The sequence below is a fragment of the Rhinolophus hipposideros genome (genome assembly GCF_964194185.1).
Source record: "Rhinolophus hipposideros genome assembly, chromosome: 5".
Lineage (NCBI taxonomy): Eukaryota > Metazoa > Chordata > Mammalia > Chiroptera > Rhinolophidae > Rhinolophus > Rhinolophus hipposideros.
Genome location: NC_138051.1, coordinates 45,313,988 through 45,336,605, shown reverse-complemented (window position 1 = coordinate 45,336,605; position 22,618 = coordinate 45,313,988). Strand labels below are relative to the sequence as shown.

The 22,618-nt window shown below is 35.4% G+C and overlaps 1 protein-coding gene across 3 annotated transcripts in view; it reads right to left on the bottom strand.

The window, feature by feature from the left end:
- USP8 (ubiquitin specific peptidase 8) overlaps positions 1 to 22,351 on the bottom strand; it is a 51,587-nt gene extending 29,236 nt beyond the window's left edge. The window contains exons 1-6 of one of the 3 annotated variants that reach the window (XM_081049897.1): positions 21,858 to 21,996; positions 17,922 to 17,993; positions 10,879 to 11,047; positions 8,697 to 8,841; positions 4,915 to 5,000; positions 3,947 to 4,109 (exon numbers count right to left, since the gene is read on the bottom strand). In XM_081049897.1, coding sequence (XP_080906023.1) covers positions 3,947 to 4,109; positions 4,915 to 5,000; positions 8,697 to 8,841; positions 10,879 to 10,982 — 498 coding nt within the window. In that variant the 5' untranslated portion in view covers positions 10,983 to 11,047; positions 17,922 to 17,993; positions 21,858 to 21,996. Of the gene's footprint in view, positions 1 to 3,946; positions 4,110 to 4,914; positions 5,001 to 8,696; positions 8,842 to 10,878; positions 11,048 to 14,835; positions 14,919 to 17,921; positions 17,994 to 21,857 lie in introns of all 3 variants that reach the window. The other 2 variants (XM_081049896.1, XM_081049895.1) reach the window with 2 other exon arrangements.
- Positions 22,352 to 22,618: the final 267 nt, after the last annotated feature.

Here is a 22,618-nt window from a genome sequence, read left to right as displayed (position 1 = left end):
TAGAAAGGATTAAAAGAGAATACTATAAGCAACTGTAAGTGAACAAACTGGACAACCTAGACAAAACGGATGAATTCCCAGAAACATAATCTTCCCAAACTGACTTAGAAAGACACAGAAAATCTGAGCAGACTGATTACTAGCAATGAAATTGAAGCAGTAATCAAAAAACCTCCCCTAAAACAAAAGCACAGGACCAATGGTTTCATCGGTGAATTCTACCAAATATTTAAGGAAGAATTAATACCTTTCCTTCTCAAACTATTCCAAAAAAAATCAAAAGGAAGTAATGTTTCCAAACATATTCACAAGGCCAGCATTACGCTGATACCAAAACAAGACAAAGACAACAAAAAAAGAAAATTATAGACCAATGTCACTGATGAATACAGATGCAAAAATTCTTAACAAAATACTAGCAAACTAAATTAAACAATACATTAAAAAGTTTCTATACCACGATCAAGTGGGATTTATATCCGAGATGAAGGATGGTACAATATCCACAAAACAATGTGATACATCAACAAATCTAAGGATAAAAATCATATGATCATCTCAATAGATGCAGAAAAAGCATTTGACAAAATTCAATATCCATTTATGATTAAAAAAAACTCTCAACAAAGTGGGAATAGAAGCAACTTACCTCAAAATGATAGTGCATATGTGACAAGCCCAGAGCTAACATCATATGCAATGGTGAAAAGCTGAAAGCTTTTTCTCTAAGATCAGGAACAAGACAAGGATGCCCACTCTCACCACTGTTATTCAATATAGTAATGGAATTCCTAGTCACAGCAATCAGACAACAAAAAGATAGAAAAGGCATCCAAATTGGAAAGAAGAAGTAAAGCCATCACTTTACAGAGCCCTCATCACTTTGCAGATGACATGATACTATACATAGAAAACCCTAATGAATCCACCAGAAAAATAACAGAATTCACAAAAGAATTCAGTAAAATAGCAGGATACAAAATTTATAGAAACCGTTGCATATACTACGTGTTTCCCCAAAAATAAGACCTAGCAAGACAATCAGGAGCAAATTTTAATATAAGACCTGGTCTTATTTTACTGTAATATAAAACCGGGTAAAATATAATTTTATAATATTATATTATATAATATAATATAATACAATAAATACAATATTAGACCTTATATTATTTTTTGCTCCAAAAGACACATTAGAGCTGATTGTCCTGCTAGGTCTTATTTTCAGGGAAACACAGTAATAACAATCAGAAGGAGAAATTAAGAAAACAATCCCATTTACAGCTGCATCAAAAAGAATAAAATATCTAGGAATAAGTTTAACCAAGGAGGTGAAAGACCTATACTTTGAAAACTTTATAAGATATTGAAGAAAGAAATTGAGGACACAAATAAATGGAAGGACATACCATGTTCATAGATTGGAAGAATTAATAGCATTAAAATGACCACACTATTCAAAGCAATCCACAGATCAAAGCAATCCCTATCAAAACACCAATGGCATTTTTTACAGGAAAAGAATAGTGCTCATATATATATGAAATCATAAAAGACCACAGATAGTCAAAGCAATCTTGGGAAAGAAGAACAAAGTTGGAGACAGCAAGTACCCAGATTTCAAATTATACTACAAAGTTATAATAATCAAAACGGTATGGTACAGGCACACACAAAAAAAGACACAGAGATCAATGGAACAGACTGGAGAGCCCAGAAATAAACCTCCACTTATAAGGTCAATTACTCTATCACAAATGAGGCAGGAATATACAATAAAGAAATAACAGTCTCTTCAACAAGTTGTGGTAGGAAAACTAGACAGATAACATGCAAAAAATGAAACTGGACTACTCTCTTAACACCATATACAAAAATAAACTCAAAATGGATTAAAGACTTTAATGTAAGTCCTGAAACCATAAAGCTCCTAAAAGAAAACACAGGTAGTAAACTATTTATTTAACATCAGTTACTAGAATTAGTGCAGTGATCAAATTTAAAGTACCTGAATGTTGAATCACTGTATTGTATACCTGAAACTAATATTGTGTAGCAACTACGCTTAAATACATACATATTTTAAAAAGTAGAAATAAATCAAATGGCAAAAAACAACTATTTGACATCTATCTTCCTGGTATCTTTTTGGATATGTCCCCTCGAGTAAGGGAAACGAAAGCAAAAATAAACAAATGGGACCTCTCAAACTAAAGAGTTTCTACACAGCAAAAGAAACCATCAACAAAATGAAGACAACCTACATGGGAAAAGATATTCACAAATGACATATCTGATAAGGGTTGATATCCGAAATGTATAAGGAACTCATATAACTCAATAATAAAAAACTAAACAATCTGATCAAAAAATGGGCAGAGGACCTGAAGAGACATTTCTCCAAAGAAGACATACAGATGGCCAAGAAACATAAAAAGATGCTCAACATCACTACCATCAGGGAAATGCAAATCAAAACTACAATGAGATATCACCTCAACATCAGTCAGGATGGCTGTTATCAAAAAGTCAATAAATAACAAGTGTGGGCGAGTATGTGGAAAAAAGGGAACCCTCACGCACTATTGTGGAGAATGTAAATTGGTGCAGCCACTATGGAAAACAGGACATAGATTCCTCAAAAAACTAAAAATAGAACTGCCATAGGACCCAGCAATTCTCCTTCTGGTTATTTATCTGAAGAAAACAAAAACACTAATTTGAAAAGATACATGCACCCCTATGTTCATTGCAGCACTGTTTACAATAGATAATGCAAGCAACCTAGTTCTCCATTGACAGACGAATGGATAAAGATGTAGTATGTATTTACAATGAAATATTACCCAGCAACAAAAAAGAATGAAATCCTGCCACTTGCAACAACATTGATGGACCTAGAGGGTATTATGCTAAATGAAATAAGTCAGACAGGGAAAGAAAATAGTGCATAATTTCACTTATATGTGGAATTTTTAAAAAAATCAAAAGAAACGAACAAACAAAACACAAAACAGATTCATGAATTGTATTCATGGAAACAAAAAACAAACAAATGATGGTTGCCAGAGGGAAAGGGGTTGGAGGGATGGGTGAAAACGGTGAAGGGGAATATAGTCAATGATAGTGTGATAAGTTTGCACAGTGACAGATGGTTACTAGACTTAGGTGGTGATCACATTGTTAAGATATATAAATGTCAACTCACTATGTTGTACACCTGAAACTAATATAACATTGTATACAAACTAGAGTTTACTTTTTAAAAAAAGTCCCTTTGACATGCATTCTGAAATTTTAAAGCAAAATGATGTTATCTGGAACTTGCTTTTAAATAATCTAACCAAACAAAAGGGGAGAGATGCAGATCAAAAATATGGCAAATGTTAGTTGATTATTGAAGCTGCATAACAGGGTTTAATTGTATTCTCTTTTCAATATAAAAAAGGCTAAACAAAAGTAAACATAACAAAAAGCAGTTCGCCCTGCTGTTGAAATGGCAACAAAATGAAGAGATTTAAAAAGGCCCTTAGACATAGTCTTTTGAAGTCTTTTTATTTTTTTTAATCAGCCATTTGACTTATAAATGAACATCTCTCTAAGGCAATATTATTTCTTACATGAATTCGTAAAAATCAAAAGACCAGATTTCTTCACAGCTTTTTACATATTGCCTAACCCAATGTCACAGCAATTCAATAACAATTACTTCTTAATGAAATTGATGATGATTCACATACAAACATGGATTATTGTAGCTGAAAGCTACAAATGCTTATGAAATACTAAAGCAGAAATCTTTCCATGAATTTCAACAGTGCAGAAGAAATTATATTTTAGGAAGAATAGTTTCTGAGGGGGTAAAGTGTTTTGCTATCTCAACTCTTCTTAAGCAAATCATCTGAAAAGAAGAGTCTTTTTATCTCACAGAATAAATTCGAAATACCTTCTGGGTTTTGTCTTTGGAATCCAATACATTTTCCGAAGAACTTTTAGCTGATGTGCCACCATCCTCTCTTCCTGCTGCCTGTCTTTTCTGTTTCTGCCTCTGCTCTTCCTCTTGCCTGTCCTTTTCTTCAAGTTTTTTCCGAACTTCAGCTTCTTCATATCTGGTTAAAAAAGAAGCCATCTTTTATTGCCATGTTCAGGGAAAGTAAAGGAGTCTGGTTACATAAACTTAGTACCCTGCCTTGGACCCTCCCTCCAACTGAAATTGGACGCTGCCATTGTTCATTACAAGCCACAACTTGTAAATTTGCCCTTTGTAGATTTATTTCAAATTGCCCACAAATCTGGAAAATAAACTCTATGCTCTCCAGTTGAAGTTATTTAATGCATTGTTGCAACTTTTTAAATGATTCAAATCTGCTGCAATTTCCTTTTAAAAGGACTTAACAATCCTAAAATCCTAAAATTCACTATAAAGCCTCATTCACTTATAAAGTGGTTCAAAATATTAAAAACTACAGACAACCAATCAGTGAAGGACCTAAAGCTCAAAAGACATACTAGAATTTAGACTTTTTAAAAAAACATATATAACTTCTGCAACCAGGAAGATCAAAACTAATTCCCACAAGAACAGTGTCCAGTAACACATTACAACACGAGCATATGAGGAATTGTATTTTTCTAAAGACTCCTGTCAGAAACTTAGAAAAAACTGGACCTTGGCTCTAACCTAATACACCATACCTTAACAATGTATCATTCTAAACATTTTATAAAGTCAACAACACATGAATATAACATGACATAGCACAAGATTTTTATTTTTGTGTACCAGTTAACATAGGACTTATTACTAGGAATTGTGATTTATATACATGGATTAATATAAATAGACAAATTCTAAATATTTTTATCTTCTAAGTTTACATTCTTTTAAACACTTGATAATAATAATGTCTGTACCTGAGTTTAAGGCTTTCAGAGAGTCTTTCAGCTTCTTCAATAGCCTTTTTGATGTTTGCAGGTCCGAGCATTGAATGAAAGTAGTCCTACAATTACAGGAAAACCATCCTCTACTGTTAGTACTGGCCATTGTACACAGCTCTAATGCTAAAAACATTAAAATCATGGTACTTATGTAAAGGAAAGTTTAGATACATTATTATGATTGAATGACATAGTTTTTAAAAATTTTTTAACCTACATAAATGTGCAACTTATTCTCCAAATGTTTCAAAAGTATCTCGTCACACCATTAGTACAAGAAAAAAGTTCCAGTAGGTAATAAATTTACTTATTGATAAGGCACCTTTTAAAAAGTGTAAATACTACTCTTACTGTTTATAAATAAGTGCCAAAAAGTAAAGCTTTCAAAAGCATAATATATTTTGCTATAGTAAATAGGTTACCTAGTTTTTCCCCCCCTCTAGTCTCAGAAGCAATAAATTGTGTATCAATCTTCAGCATAGAGTTTGTTTTCTTTTCTTTGTTTTAAACTGAGATGTTTTTGCTTCCACCTGTATTTTACAATAGCTACCCACTTTCCAACTGGAGTCAAAACACTTCAGACATAAAACAAGTTTCACATTTGAGGAAACCTTAAATAACTAAAAATCAAATGATAGAAAATAAATCATCAATACTACAATCTACCTTAAAAAAAACACAAAATGTTTGGCACATAATTTACTAATAAGCAGTATGAAGTTTTTTTGTTTGTTCTTAATCACTTCTCTAAAAGGTCACTCATTAAATCCTGCAATCAGAGAGATTTTCAAATCAAGACTGGTTAGACATGACAGTAGTGCAGTGAGACTCAGCTACCTAATTATTGGATCTACTCATAATTTGCCACAACTTGTCAGTATGACTTTGCAAACAGAACCCACTAGCACAGTTCATCACAAATGATATAGTAATCAAAATTAAAAGAATGAAAGGCCAAACGGTCAAAAATGTCCACCTCTGGCTCATGGAAAGGCAGTCACCAAGAACTTTGGGTGGAATAAATCTGTTGGTAACAGCTATCACATGTCTATCGATGTAGCCTAAAAGTAGATCATGTTTTGGTTGAGTTTACTGTTCTAGATTAAAGACTAAATAAATAAAAAGGACCATTCACGATGAATTTCAATAATAGCATACAATTTGTTCAATATTGTGTCAACTGAAAATTACAATGGAAACTGTAATTATTTCAGTTAGCACAATGTCCTGATTACTGATATAATACTTTTAAAATAGTAAACAATGTAATCATTATTGTAAGATTTCTCTGATAAAAAATGCTATGATTTTTAAATTAATATTTTGACATAAACTATTAAGAAGCTAGCCTGTATGCTCAGCTTAACTCTGTTTAAATGCTGAAAAATGGTTTGAATTTGGTCATGCCTGTTACAAACTCCCAGAGACACTCCCTTATTATTAGTAAGGTTTCTTGTGAAAAATGCTCTCTGTGCCCTTAAGGGAGCACAGTTAAAGTAAGTATAAATATTTTCAAATTTTCAATAGTACACACATTCGGCAGAATTAGGAAGCATTCAATTCTTATACAACCAAAAATGTTTGTTTCTTAGGTTTAAGAAGTAGAACTTTCCTATTCCTGAACATACAAATTCAAACAACTGTCATGATTTCCTAAATAAAAAGGTTTACCAATAATATTTAGAATGAATCATCAAGAATGCCATGAAGATTTAAAAATATCACTCTAATTTTATCTAGACTTCACTTGTACTGATATTTTCAATATATTTGCCTTCTTCCCTTTTCACTAACCCTGAAAAAATTGTTCATAAACTGATTTTTTTTAATGAGCAAACAATAAATGTAATGTGTCCTCTACTAGTGAGCTTGCTAAATTAACAAGTTTTATCTAAATCTTAACTATATCCTGGTGTAAAATAAGACTAAAAGATTAAGTTTCTGAAGAAGACTGGTGACATTACATTTTGAGCATACCTGATTTAAAAGGCAGAAAACCAAAAAACATTTAGTTAGTAAATTCAACACTTCATATACTTGAAGCACACTGGAGAAGTCTGGCTAAATAAAACAAAACAAAAACAGTTCTAAAACAGAAGCAAATGTGGTACCCTGGACAGAGCAAATGAAAATAGTCCTTTTACTGAAAACCAGGAACCGAACAACTGTAGCATATGAAGTAACAGGGAGCTTCCTAACCTGAACAACTGTCACCTTCAACTAGATTCTCCTTTTGGAAATGCAATAGATACTCTGTGGAAGCAGAAAAATCTCTTATTGATTAAAGTTGACTCCCAATATTCTCAGGTTAAAAAAAAAAAAAAACAAAAATAACGTAGCTACAAAAACACTACCAAACTTGTCAGAGAAAAGTAACTACTAACTTTGAAAAATAAAGCAAAATACTAAAAAGTACATAAAAAGTTGGCCCCACAATAATAGGCAAAACAGCAAACACCAAAACTACAAAACTTACCCAAATTTGCAAATTTTTCAAACATATTTACTTTAGCAAACATTTTCACACTTCTTTTTAAGAAATTCCACTTTAATAGATACTGTGAAAAACATCAAAGAGCATGCAAAAACCTGTTTGAATTTGAGCAGGCCTCTGTCTCTATCTGCAGATAAGGATGCCCAAGAATGTTCCAAGGACATGACCAGTCTAGCTATTTGTGGACAGGATGAACCTCCAAATGCAAGGAGCCAGCCCCCAAAGCTAGATCTAAAACCCCATAACTACTATTAGCATAACCTTGATGGTTAGAAGAAACACCAGCAATGTTTTATCACCATTAAATAAAACTGAAGTTAGATCCCTTAACCAACCACCAAAAGAAATTGCATCAGTCTCATTATTGTGGAGAAAAATAAGGTTATTTAAAATAATAAGAGAACTTTAACTTCTCTAAGCCAATTTAAATGAGGCAAGGCAATTCTACTACCAGTGAACAAAATAAAAAATCTCTTAATTCAAGAATGGCTTCTCTACTAGGTATAAAATTTATAGGCAATATTTTGCTACTATGTATTTATTGTCTGGTAGCAGGGTAGTTCCTCAGTAAAGATGGAACCACCGACCAAAATCTTCCCATTTCTTTAATCTAGACATTGTGTTCTTTTGTCTGTTTCTGGTGCAATTGAAATGCAACAGTTTTCTGTAGCAACACTTATCCTAGTCATCAGTTCTTTTTTTTCATTTACACCTCCCCTGCCCTCCCTATCTATGGCTTCAGCAAAGTGAAGAAAGGCATCTGCTCAAAGGATTAAAAGCAAAAAATAAATAAATGTAATAATTATTAAAATGGAAGCAATCAGCATTAATTTTGCAAATTAAGATTTTTAATATGGTTACAGTGTCAGTGATAAAAAGCTGTCACATAAAAACAAGTGACTAAACCTTGAATCCTGAAGTACAGTCATATTTTTCTTATTTAATGTGTGAGTAAACTGAATCCTTCCATTTGACCTAGCAATGATTTATCGTAACAGAAAACTGATTATGAGTCTGTATGTTGCTATAAACTTGTACTAGTCTAATGCAAATTAAAAATGTGTATACAGTGTGTGTGTATACACATATATATTTGCAAGTAATGAAACTAAATCTTCAATGTGCCTTTTCTATCTGCATAAGTTTGAACGTGATGCTATGTTACACAATATGATCTACATTTCAGTATTAGTTAAAACTTTTAGAGATCAATAACTGTTGTACAAAAACAGTTAGCAAATAAAAATGCAGAAATAAAAGGTACCTGCTGTTGCTTGAAATCAGGCCTTTTTTTGATAAGGTTATAAACAGACACATACTTCATGTATAGTACATAGGCCCTTTCCTCATCACGATCTAATCTGCTTTCTTCTGCTGTCTTGAAGATCTTCAGGGCACTCTGTACATAACTTAAAAATAGAGAAACAATAATTAAAATACTTTACATCTGGGAGAAAAAAGTCATATCTAAAGTCTACAGAGAATCTCGATAAATTTCATAATTTAGGCTGTTCTATTTCAGAATCGATACAAAGTTATATATAAGTTTGGATACAACCTGAATATTTCCCTTAGCTACAAGTAAACACTTCTGTTTCATAATAGTTGCTTATATAACAAACTGTTCAAAGTGCAGACCAGTTTTAAAAGATTTGCTGTAACAGATAATTCTGAGGCAAGTAGTCCTCGGGCAGCCTCATTACAGTCCCACTGTATAATTAAAGAACATACCATTTGTATTGAAGTAGGAAAGCTAAAACCTTTATTATTTTAATGTTAAAACAAATACTTTCAATCCTCCTCACTCCTTTCTAACCATTATGTAAAATTCTCCCCACCTAAAAATCCAGGAAACTAGGGAAAAGAAAGAGGACAGGAGTTCAATCTTTTTACTTGGTTCAAGTTTTCTACAAAATGGCTGAACTGCACTCTGATTCACTGGTCCTGGAAGAAAAAGAAACTTAAAGGCCCAAAATATGTCATCTTAAAATTCCACTTCAGTAAAACAATTTGAAGATTCTGTGGCATTCATTCTAAGGATATTTTCCTGATCTGACAGTTTTTGGAAAGCAAATTAATAAAACAGGCCATTTCTGCCAGAGGAATTCATTCACTTAGTTTTGGCAACCAAAACTTAGTTTTGGCAACCAAGTTATAATGCCATTGCTTACATACAATATGCTTTATCAATAGCTTATTTACACAGAGCAGTCCATCTTGTTTTATTTTTGCAAACTGCGCCCCAAGACTGAGAAATGGGTTAATGATGAAGTTGATCAGGCCAAGAAACTAGAACACCACACAAGAAACAAGGCCAAAGTGATATTTAGGACCAAAGATAGCCCTATTCAAGGACCATTTCAGTCAGTGTGTATGCCCTGCCCCATGTGGCATCACTGTCCTAGGACAGGGAAATCAAACCAAAGCTAGTAAGGAGTTTCTCTAGAAAAGTTTAGGAGTGGGTGCAACAGTCCTTGGGTTTTCCTCTAATTTCTTTTTACTCTGATGCATGTACACCTCACGCCTAGGTGTCGCAGGTCAAGCTGAGATGGCTACAGTGCCACTGTGAGTCCAGGGAACCAGTCAAACATCCTAAAAGGATTCCCCAGTTTAATCTTAGTAATGTTTAGGGATATTAGTTCATTCTGGGATTTTCTTTCTTGACCTTCTTTAAAGTTCCTGTTATTTTCCTGTCTTCATCCTTAACGTTTTGTTTTCTTACCATCTTCTGTTTAGCTCCTTTAAAAAACAACTCATAAGGATGTCCCTGTGCAATCCTAAGTTTCTTTAGATGCCTCATCACAGGTTCATTTAGAATCATACCATTTTTTTAAGAGCCTCCCATTCATTTCCAGCCATGAACACCTATCTTCCCCCGGATTTCTAGAATCTGCTTGCCCCAAGTATGGATATATGGCTGGAGAGTCCCACCTTTCTTTCTGAAACTCGTATTTCCAACTCTATAATACATCAAACAAATCAATAGGTAAAAAGTTTGTCAAATTGCCACAAATTAATACTTTGCTGAATACTAGATAAAAAACACATCTCTCTCCTTTTTTAATCAAAGAAAGACTATGCTAAGACCATCTCTTATATGTGAAATACACAAGGATAAAAATAATCTTTAATTAAGAAGTAATTTTATACTGTTTTATGAAAATATATTAACTGTGGCTGAATGAGTTTTATAGAACCCTTGTAGTTTTTACTTTTAAACTAATGATCTGGTACATTGTCGAAAAACAGGTAATATGCACATTAGCAGAATATATATGTATTCTTCCAAGATAAAATTACGAACTTCTCTAAGGAGGTCTTACTTTATTTGTGCGATGATATCATTGTTCAAGTAAACTTTAAATTGACTATTCACCCAACTCATTTACTAATATGGAAATAAACTCGAAATATATGACTCAGTCAAACTAGCAATGGATACATACTTCTTAGTGCTTATTTTCTCTGGTTTAACTTCTGTTTTCTTATTGAGGTCTTTTAGTGAAGAACTGAGGTAGAGTTCTTTAGGAACTGAAGCCACGGCAGGCATGATGAATAATCTTTACTTTTCCACTTTCAAAATGGATGGTATACTTCATTAAAAGTAGTTCTTTTCTGAAACAAAATGAACACAAGTCCAGTAGGTTTCCTCATTAATAAAACAAGTGAGCAGTTAAAAAAATAAAACTCCTAAACTATATCCTTTGCTAACAGAGTAAATTACCTTGAATATCTATTTTGGGACTACAAGATATCAATAAACAATTTTTTTTTTTTAATTTTCATTAACTAAATGAATTACTATTTGTACCATTTTGCCTTAAGTATTAGGAATCTTTCCTGTCCAAGGAACTAACAGAATAAATAAGAGCTTTTATATTTTTTTCTGTTAAACCTGCATTAATGTATATAGATAATAGAAGAAAGTTTCATTTAGAAATATTTCTCTTTTTCACTGATGATACCAGTTTATAAAAGGAAACAAGGGGGGCAGGAGCAGGTAGGACAGGCCACTTTATATGGAGCTGGGGACATATGAACACGTTTCTGGCAGAATATACCCAAGTACTTTGGTTTACTCTGTAAAGGTCTTTAATGTTTCATGACATTCTTTGTTTCCTCATCTCATCTGGTAAATTCTGCTTTTACCAGGTGGAGGAGGTAGTAAACAAAATGAAGACAGGAACAAGAAAGGCTAGGTATGTATGTCCCAATTAAGGTGTAGGGGTGTGTGTGTGTGTGTATGTGTGTACACATACATGTGCAGGGATGCATATAGATGAGGGAGATCAGGGGAGCACACCAAGTGAGGAGTCTTGGCAAGATCATAAGTGTCACCAAATGAAAACTTCAGGAATCCAATCAAATTTATAGAAGGTCTTTAGCTATAATGAATTACAATTTGAATAAATAGCCATTTTAATACATTTAAGAGATTACAACATTTTTTCTATCACTTATTTCTTATCAGTTCACTATTATTAAATGATCACTAATGAACATCTAATTGTAAAACACTGATTGAGGTGTAACTTTAGGGGAAAAAGGCTTCTTCTGCTCACCTACGTGAATCTCCAAAAGCACCCAGTCTGCTTTGATTCTAGTCACATTTTGTATTAAACACTAATACTTCCTGATTTCTTGATATGCATCCCTTGTAGCCCTGTGCCGTTAATCCATTGTCTTAGTGACTAAACCTAACTGTCTTTTTCCTCTGAAAGTCACATTTTTATAATTTTCCATTTTGTCCATTAATACCTGGTCCGTATATCTATAAACACATATTTAACCAAACACTTTATAATAGTAGCTTCAGATCTATGCCTTTAAAAACAATGAGCTCATCTATAAACATTTTCGACACTTTTCCCTCCATCCTGCGTTCTGTATCTAAAGCTATAGCGACAAAGGAGAAAGCCTCTGGACCACACCATGACTTCCAAATAGATCAATTAATGTTAAGTATGTCCTTCTAGTTAGGTATCTAATTCATCAACAATTCATCACCAAAACAGCTAAGAGCGTCTATCAAGGAAAGAGTCTGACAGGGATCCCTTGGATTCCCTCATACTTATAGAGACAAGGGCATCATCTGAGTGTCTTATGTTGCAAAAAACATGATCTACGTGTTAGAGATACGAAGGGTATATAAGATACGGTCCTTACATCTCAGGATAAACAATGTAGACAAAGAACATACCTTACCCTCCCACACCCACCACCTCCTCACCTGCTACCTATCCCCCTAACGTTGAGTGAAAAAGCAGGAATACATAACATAACACTGTTTGTATCAAGTTTAAAAACAAATCACATGGAGCAACATATTGCTTTAAGGATACAAATGAGGTAAGCCTGTAAAGAAAAACAGGAAATGTTAAACATGTAAGGTTGGTGGAAAAGTAATTGTGGTTTAAAAGGTTAAAAACAATGATAAAAACCACAATTACTTTTGCACCTGATAAAATTCTATTTTGGGGGAGCAAAGGATGTAATCAGGGAGGCACACAGAGGAATGTCGGTGGTATCAGGAAAGGCAGGTGATCATTTTATAATCATGCTTCTTAGCACATAAAAGAATATATATAATGTAGTTAACATATTTCATAAAACATTTTTAAAGAAAGCAATTATGAGTATAACAATGCAAGTATGAATAAAAATATGAAATTGTATATAAATATGAAAAGAATACCCAGACAGATATAAAAATTAGGAAGTTATGGGTAAAACAAGGAAACACAAAATATGTTTTTAAAATATCGATACAAAAAACCAAAACAGATTTGGAATATTGGAAGAGCCAGATACATATACAACCCTGTGAAGTACAGCTCCCGTACAGCTGTCATATAGCTGCCAGTGGTGTGAGTAGAATAACACAAGCATTAAGAAATAAAGAAATGGAAGTAGACTGTGGACAACTTAAAAAATTGGCAATAAAAGAGAATGATGGAATAGAGTGGAGTGGTGTTCCAGAAACAGGATTTCTACTGAAACATAAGCAGCAGTAGTTGAGGAATAATACTTTTGACTAAGAGAAACTAAGATCAAGAAACTTAAGTGTTCAGGAAGGTGATTAAGGAAACCTGAGACCTCAGTGCTACCATAAGAGACATCACTGTGACAGAGGGCAGGGGACACTGGAGCTTGGACTATTAATGAGGGCCAGAAGACAATAAGATAACAACAAGAGTTATCCCTGACTTTTCTGCCCGCAACAAGCTCAGCTAGGATCTTAAGCTAACTCAACCACAGAAAGCCAACATATGCTGTCTTGATATAAGCCAGCTCTTGAAATGTAATTCCCAAAAAGCCCAGTCATTTTTTTATCGGTGACACTCCTAAATGTACTAAGATAAGGATTAAAGACACGTGCAGAGTAACCACGTGTCAGTGTCATAGTATTTGTTTTCCGATTCTATCCTCTATCTGGGTCAAAATTCTATCCTCTACTGGTCTAACCACAGAATGTGTGTTCAAAAAGCCAGGTAGAGACTGCTTTGCTTTGTTGATTCATGACAATTAGGTTTCTTGGCTGAAAAAAAAGAAAGCTATTTGAACCTTCTATAATAAAATGAAGGTCTAGTTGAATCTGTTTTTCATGATTACCTTTGAAGCTTGGCTCTTTAAAAGACAAAGGATATAAAAACTACATACGCCTCCTAGGCAACTTAAAATAGTAAATCATTAGCTATTTCAAAGTTAGATTCAATTCAAACTTTCACAGATATTCTGCTATATGGAAGACATTGTGTTTCTGGGTACTCAAAGATTAGATGTGCTCCACTTCCTGACGAAGTTTAAAAAGCTAATGTGAAAGAGAAAGTTGTAAGCAGTGGTAATACAACATAATATGATATCAAACTAGTTACAAATAATTTACAATAAGAAAAATTAAAAAGGAAGATTAAGTATGACAAGAGGGATCTGGGGAAACATCATGGGAAGATAGCATTTATTTGAGTTTTGGTGGGAGAATACTTTTGACAGAGATGAGAAACAGTATGAGGAAAAAGTTAAGAAAGTAAAGAACATCTTTAGGTACTAGTCAGCACAGACAATGAACCAGGATCCGCTAGACACTAACACCTGAAAAAACAGTCTAGGAACAGATAATGGAAGACCTTGAATATCACAATAAAGCACTTATTCTTTTGTCTTCTAACATTAACAGAGGGCCTGGGGGAATCATTTTGTGAGTTATATAAATACATGTCTAACCACTATGCTGTTTGTACACCTGAAACTAATATAGCATTGAATGTCAACTATAACTGAAAAATTAAAAAATGAAAAAGTAACAGAGAGCCATAGCAGGGTTCTAAGAAGGGAGTTATACATCCAAAATGAAGACAATACAAAGGCTTTCAAAGAACAGGGATAAGGAAGACACTAGTTACCTATCGGAATGATCCTCAGGAACGATGATGAGGTCAGAACTAGGGCAGCAGAGATGGAATGAAGGAGGCAGATCCAAGAGACACTGCAAAGGTAGAATGACAGGACTTGGCCAATGACACATGGAGGGAAAGTACAGGGTTAAGATTATGATGACATCAAAGTTTTTAGTGAGGGTTTCTAGGAGAAAGATTGTGCTTTTTAAAAAGTTGTCTTTTCTATCCTTATTTGATTTTTGAGAACAGCTGAAATTAGTAACAACTTTCTCTGATAATGTCAGAGGACCACAGTTGTTTCCATTTTCATTCACAAAATTATGTAAGTTATACTGTCAAATAAGATGCCTGGTGTTAAAAATACTTACAACATTGCCTTAACTGCTATCTCAGCGTCTACAATTACATATAGTTTTGCAGAAGTCAAAGCACAAGGTAAAGGGTATTTTTCGTAATCACGTGACAAAGCAAAGAAGAATATATATTTAACTTAAAGTTATATGAAATTTAATGTGTTAAATTTTTGATAAGTCATTCTACTGCATTATGCCATTATGCCAGAACGATTGAATGAATTGTTTCCTTATTTTGGCTGAAACAGGAAAAAGAAGGAAAAGAGCAGCAGGGTTTGTTGATGTTATTACAACAGCTAGAACTAAATATGACATACAAACCATTCAAACTGTTAGGCTTCAAAAAGGACAGTAAAAAACAAAACTAAGTATATTTAACAAAAAGTAACGTTCTTCTAAAACAAAAATAAATTTTCTTAAAGATGTGTAAACCTGATAAAGAACTCCTGCTTTAGTCAAACAGCAATACTCCGAAAGTGAAATCCAGACAATGCTGAAAATGAGGTTACTAATGGGGAGAAAATGGAAAACCTATGTATCCCTCTCTTTTCGACATCTTTCTGATCCATCCAAAGAGAAAGAGTAGAGATTAGATGACTTGAATCACAGAGTGAAGACTAAAGAGTAAAAAAGTGAAGACTGAGGTCTATGGTCATTCAAATTGGTCCCGATATCTTAACCAGGGCTTCAGAGCCACTGCCCAGGTCCTTGGCAACACTGAAAGAAAAGCAAAATTCGTCTTCCATTGGCCACTCACCATCTCACGTCACCCCTGCCCTTTAGACAGTAACAGTAGTCATTATATCTTGTCTTAAATGTCATATAATCCATTCTATACTCATTCTAGTCAAAATGCCACAGACAAGTACATATTGATAAAATAATGTTTTAAAGCAATCCTAAAGAATGATGAGGGATCAACCCTTTCAAGAAAAAAATCACTGTTAAAACTGCTGGTGTTTTGTGAGCATCTACTATGTATGTAGCACTGCCAAATGCTTGAGAGCAGTGTTTTTAAAATCCATTTGGAAGGTCACAATCAGTTTGAAAAAAAATAAAACTGAAAATATCAGAGCATGTCACATATAGTAAGGTTAAGGTTAAGTAAGCATCGTTTCATGAAACTGTAGTTTGGGTTATGTGTATGTATGTATGCTTACATAGAACACTGGGTTGACATGTAAAATGTACTTCTCACTACTATAGGCTACAACTGAAAAAGTGTACAAGTCCTCCACATATGGTCCACAGACCAATGCAGACTGAGGAATTGTTTGTTACCTTTCTGTGATAAAATACAAGTTTATGACAGAATGTAAATCAATTAAGCACACTAAACTTTTAATAGTAACAAGCCTTTCTCTATGAAGAAAGCAGTACACTGATTATATTCTAATACAGGCTGCAAGCCTGTAACAGAGACGGGCTACTTGAAGTAACACTGCTGTAGGGGATGAAGAGAATACCATAGGGCTTCTGACACATAGCTTAGTTACCAAGAACAAACTTATGCTCATTAAATAATAAGCCAACAATTCATTATTACACTATATATTAATATGTGATTCCAGAAGCTGGGAAATCAAAAGAAAGGGAAAATTCGGTGTAGCTTGGGGGAGGGGGAGGAAGTTGGGGGGTGGGGGGGTAGTTTCTTCCAGCCCAGAGCGCACTCTCCTCCCTTCTCCCTTCTGTGGTCCCTCTTCCTTCAAGGACCAACTTAGGTTCCACCTCTTCCATCCCTGATTGTCCTAGTTCTTGGAGATCATTTCTTGGTCCAAATGCTATAGTACTTGTTATTAGTATTGTTCCCTTAGAACAGTATTTGGACCAAATAATAATTATGACCATGACTAGGCTTTAAGACCCTCATACTTCGTAAACATGCATGATGCTTATCACTCATGACGATGTGGTAAGACAGAGACAGCAACTGGCCCTAAGGAAAGGATATAGCTATGAATAGTGAGAAAGGAGGGCATTCCAGAAGAGGAAACCAACACGAACAGACACAAAATGAGGAAGAAGTGTGGGAAGGCAATGAGAAAAACAAGGAATACTATGGGGATCACTGGGAAATAATCAATTCTATCAATTGATTGTCTTTACCTGTCACCGATAGATCCCTAGCATCTATCTCAGCAGTGCTTAGAGTCAACACTTAATTTCTTGTTGGCTAACAAGTGTATTAGGTAAGGAGACAGAGACGCATTATGGAGGACTTTTGAAGCTGTCCAGAATTGTTTCTATTTAATTCAGCAGGCAATCAGAAGCCAGTTCTTAAAGGGAAACATGGTATCTCCAGGCAGGTCAAAGTCAGGATATATTAGGTTGGTGCAAAAGGAACTGCGGTTTTTGCGATTATTTTTAACCGCAATTCCTTTTGCACCAACCTAATACAAGCCGGATTTGAAGGAAACAGAAACAAGGGAATGGTACTTTGGAAAAGAGTAACTAGCAGGCTACTGCAAAAAAAAAAAAAAAGAACACAAAAAAGAAGAAACGTGCTTTGATAACAGATTAACTGAAACAGAATATTTTTTGTGTGCACCTTTTCTCTCTCTCTCCCACCCCTGAGAAATGTGAAGAATGGTAGCACTGTTAACAAAAAGTGAATATAGTGCAATAGTTTAAAAAACGGATCAGTTTACAGCAGCATTTGGACTGAATACAATTTTGTTGTTGGGAGGCTGCCCTGTGTATTATAGGATATTTAGTAGCATCGCTGGCCTCTCTACTCACTAGATGCTGGTAGTATTCACCCCCGTCCAGTTGTTACAACCAAAAATGTCTCCAGATATTGCCAGACGTCCCCTGGAGGAGCAAAATTACCCCCAATTAAGAACCATCAAGTTACAGGAAATTTAGAACATGTTGAGTGTATGTAAAAGGAACAACAATCAAAAGAAAGATGCTTTGTAGAGATATAAATATGTAATTACAGGTCTGCAGAGAGCCTGGACAGGTATGAAATCAACTACTAAGGCATTAAAATTAATTTTGATAATCCCTATTGTTTTAGGAGATAAAGTATTGACACTGACGTGATACGTTATCTAGGATGTGATTTAAAATAATCCCATTTTCTTCACTTTTATGTATATTTTTTAAACTTCTATAATAGTTTCTAAAACATAGACATTATTTACACTAGTAACTAAAATCAAGGACTAGAATCACCTAGGAAATGAGAGCTTGTTTCTCTACAGCTAAGATACTACAGAGCTCAGAACTTGTGCGGAGGAGAGGTTTCCTAAAGAAGGAAAGAAACATAGAAGGAAGGAAAACTAGACAAGTGTAATATCATGGAAACCAAAGAAAATGAGAATTCCAGGAACTTTTACAAAGTTCTTAAAATGCTTTAAAAAAAAGAGTAAACAGCCCTCGTTGTGAAAAGTGTATAAACTGGCTTCAATTTGGTAAACATTTAGAATACCTACCTCTATTCAAGGTTCTGTGCTGGGAGCTACAGGGGATACAAAGAATATACCCCCAAAAAACAAAAAACAAAAAAGTTTCTGTCTCCTAAGATGAAAGTTAAGTACACAATGGTAATACCAAGCAAAGTACCATAAAACAGTTACTGATAAACCATGCCAAAATCTGTTGGTTTTACTAAGGACTATTCCTAGAAAAAGCTGAAAGGTAACTGTTTCCCAGAATAGGTGTCTACCTATATTTATAACCTTAACCCATTTCCTATTTCCTCTCTTTATCTCCTCAATTTTTAACGTAGGGAATCAGATCCTATTTAGTATGTAACAAAAACAGATATGGTTCTCAATCCTAGCTGAGCACTAGAATCATCTACAGAACTTTTAAAATACATATATTGATGCCCAGAACCTACTCCTAAACAGTTAAATCAGAATCCCTGAGGACAGGACTTGCACATCGGCAAGTCCACCTTGCACAAGCTCCTCAGGTGAATTCTAATGTGCAATGAAGACAGAGAACAATGGATGTAATGAATAGATACAAACATGCTATTAGAAACAATAAAATAATATGAAAATTACAATTAGTTTCCACCTGAAATCAACATCTAAAGTCATATAATTTCCAATCTACCAAAATTATGAGAAATCATTTTCAAAATTTTGTAATTGAGATATAATTTCATTTCACTGTATTAGAAAGACATGCAGGTTCACATCATTATTGGTATGTTTCAGAGAATTTAATGTTATGAAAAACGAAACTTTCAAAAGACAAGGTTTAGCTATCTTAAGTGACTTTATTCACTATACATGAGTACTGTTTTACTTGAATTAGTATGGTTATAAATATGGAATTCCAAATAGGTTTAATATAACATTTCATTGTTTACTAATAAAAATATTATATTATAAAAATACTGTAGGTCTTAGTCTAATTTTCCATTTATGATCATATGACTTTGAGCAAATTCCTTAAATCCTCCCAACACCACCACTGCCACTATGCCTCAGTTTACTTTCCTCTGCAAAATGGGAATGATTCATCTGCTTCATAAAGTTTTCATATGTATCAAATTTAAAAAACATATACAGAAAAATGCTCTGAAAATTGTAATATGCCAAGATATAAAGCACTTTGGTTAAAGAAATCGGAAATGTATTTTATTCTGCAACTACTGTTAAATCCAAACATTAGTCTAATACAACTTCGTCAACAAAATTAAGGTAGGCTAACAATAGCCACAAATTCTTTTGACATTCTTCCTTTCAAAAGGTAGAGCTCCATCACAAGTTTGGGGGAGGGCTCTGAATCCTCTAGGCAATAGAGAAGTTTGGAAGTAATGCTGTGCCAATTTCTGGGTCTAGGTTTTAACAGACTTTAAGAGACAGCTTCCACTTCCTGTCTCTTCAAACACTTGCTCTTGGAACTCAGCCTCCATGTTGTGAGAAGCCCAAGCCACACAAAGGGTCTACATGCAGGCACTCCAGTTGACATCTCCAGCTGAACTCCCAGCCAACATCAACTGCCATCCATGTGAATGAGCCATCTTGGATGTCCAGTCTAGTTGAGCTTTCAGATGACTCCAACACTAGCTGTTTATCTGACTACACGTGCATGAAACCCTAAGTGAGAACCAACCAGCTGAGTCAAGGCAGCCCTGAGAAACATAAGAGATAATACATTGTAGTTTTAAGCCATTTAGTGTTGGAATGATTTGTTATAGAGCAATAGGTAACTGGAACAATAACCAAGATTTAAAAACATTCTTTCTTAATTATCTGTAATATTAGCAACTCATATTTAATGGACCTCTTTTTCCTTTCATCTCTACAAAAATATGTATATTTTCATGTATAAAAGTTCATAATAAAATATGCTAGAAATTTTACGGAAAAAAAAATGATGTGTTGGATTTATTTTCCAACTGTGTTACTTTACAAAAACCCTTTTTGGTTCTTTCCCATTATGTTCACATTAACAAATGACCTTAATGACTAATAAAGTCCAAGTAAATATATAAAGAATTAAAGGCTAAAAAGACAGCTTTAAAATATTTTTGTCAGTTTTTCTCCTGCATTGTTTTCTCAGTTTCCTTTATGTCATTAATGACATGTTATTTTTTATTATTATAAAGTCTTTACTATCTAATTTTAATGATGCACCTAGCGTGTCACAAGAAAAGGAATACACATTTCAAGGCAGCCATATCAATAGGATAAAGACATAGCAGAACCAACATCACCTTTCACATAAACTGGTTCAGTACTGTGGATTATGAGAAACTACATCCGTCATGAAATACATTCAACAACAATGTATCTTAAACTGAATCGGTTGAAGTGCAAAATCTGCTTACATAGCAAACCGCAGAGCCACCAGCCTAGAAGAGGAACACATCCTTAACAAATACCATTTGACATTTTAAATGGTTGCAGCAAAAAAATATACAAAAGTAAGGATGCTTGCAGATTCAGAAAGTAACATCCTTTAGTTCGGCGTCCCTTTCATCTGAAATTCTCAAGGCTCTTAACAAATAGTAAATTCCTTAGGCTATGCAACACCTCTGTCTTCAGGTAAATGTTTTGTTAGTGGTTAAGTGACTTGCTTCAAGGTCACGGAACGAACTGGAGGCATGACAAACCCCGAAGTGTGGTCTGCCGTTTTATATATAAACGATTCAGGGTTCTGATCATTTCCAAGGTGGAGTGGAGGTGAAATTACTGGTCCCACAACTCTAGGAAAGAGGTCACATTTTAAGAAAGGAAAGCTTTTATTTGGGGAAATCATAGTTTTAACTCTGATGAGCTTATAGGTCCTTAAACTCATACTTCCGAGACTTAACTAAAAGCAAGTTTGACTGGGACACAGGAGGGACTGGTTAACACTCTCAGGGGTTGTACAAAGGCCTGCGATTGTAGCTTGTTAGCAAAAAATGAGAAAACGGAAGCAAGAAGTAGTAGGTCAAAATCAGGTCTGAGTGTCCAAAAAGGAATGGTCATCTTCTAGGACCGGAAAACCTTACTCCACACGAAACTCGCTGGGCAGCCCCTAAGTGGCCAGCGGAAAGACTCGAGGTTGGGCCCCTACTCCAAACGCCGATTCTATGTTCGGGGTCGTTCCACCCCTCTCCGTGGTCAGGGCTTGTCTCCCGGGTGACCAGAAACTGGTGGAAGGAAGGGCGGTTCGCTGCGGACGGCTTTCCGGGGAACAAACGCCAGGACCCAGACCCGCACTCACCTTGGCGCCAGGCGCGCTGCACTAACGCCAACCTCCTCGCCAAAGGCCCATCTCCCACCAACCCCAGGAAGAATTAGCTTCTCTCTCCCGACGGAAGCCAGCCCAGCTCATCCCCCTTTCCCAATTTGCACTGCGTGGCGACGCGTCGCGTCTCTAACGTCACTGAGGGTGGGGCTGCGCGCGCGCGCCCGGGGCTGCGCGCGCGCGCCCGTGACTGCGCGTTCCACCGCGGCCCTGTCCCTGCCGTTAGGGGTCGCGCGGGAGGGCGGGGAGCGCTGAGGGCGTTCTGGGTCGGCGGCCCGAGCCGGGCTGAGCTGCTTCGGGCTCGTCCGCCTGGCCCTTCCCCTCCCCTCGTTTCTCCGGCGCAGCGTTGGCAGCTTGGTGTTACTCGCATCCCCGCGGCGGAAGCCAGGCTGCCCTTAGCTACGTAGCTTCCTCCTCAGCTCGGAGAAGTAGGGCTGACTAGAGAAAGAATTTGGATCCTCTTCAATTCTGGCGCAAAGTTGCTCATTCTCCGAAGCCCAACCTCTGGTCAAAGAAAAAAAAAGGACATGATCCGGAAGGACAGGAGGTATCCACACGTACATGTCAGCCAAAGGCCCAAACTTAGAAAACACAAAGCGAGAAGTCCGAACTTTTCTCACAAGCTGATCTTTGCACCGTCGTGAAGAAAGGTGATTGGGGGCTGCAGTCGTCTGTACACAGGACGTCGCTTGCGCGGAGTTGCGCGTAGTCCCTGAGTGACCCGGGACAGGCCAGGT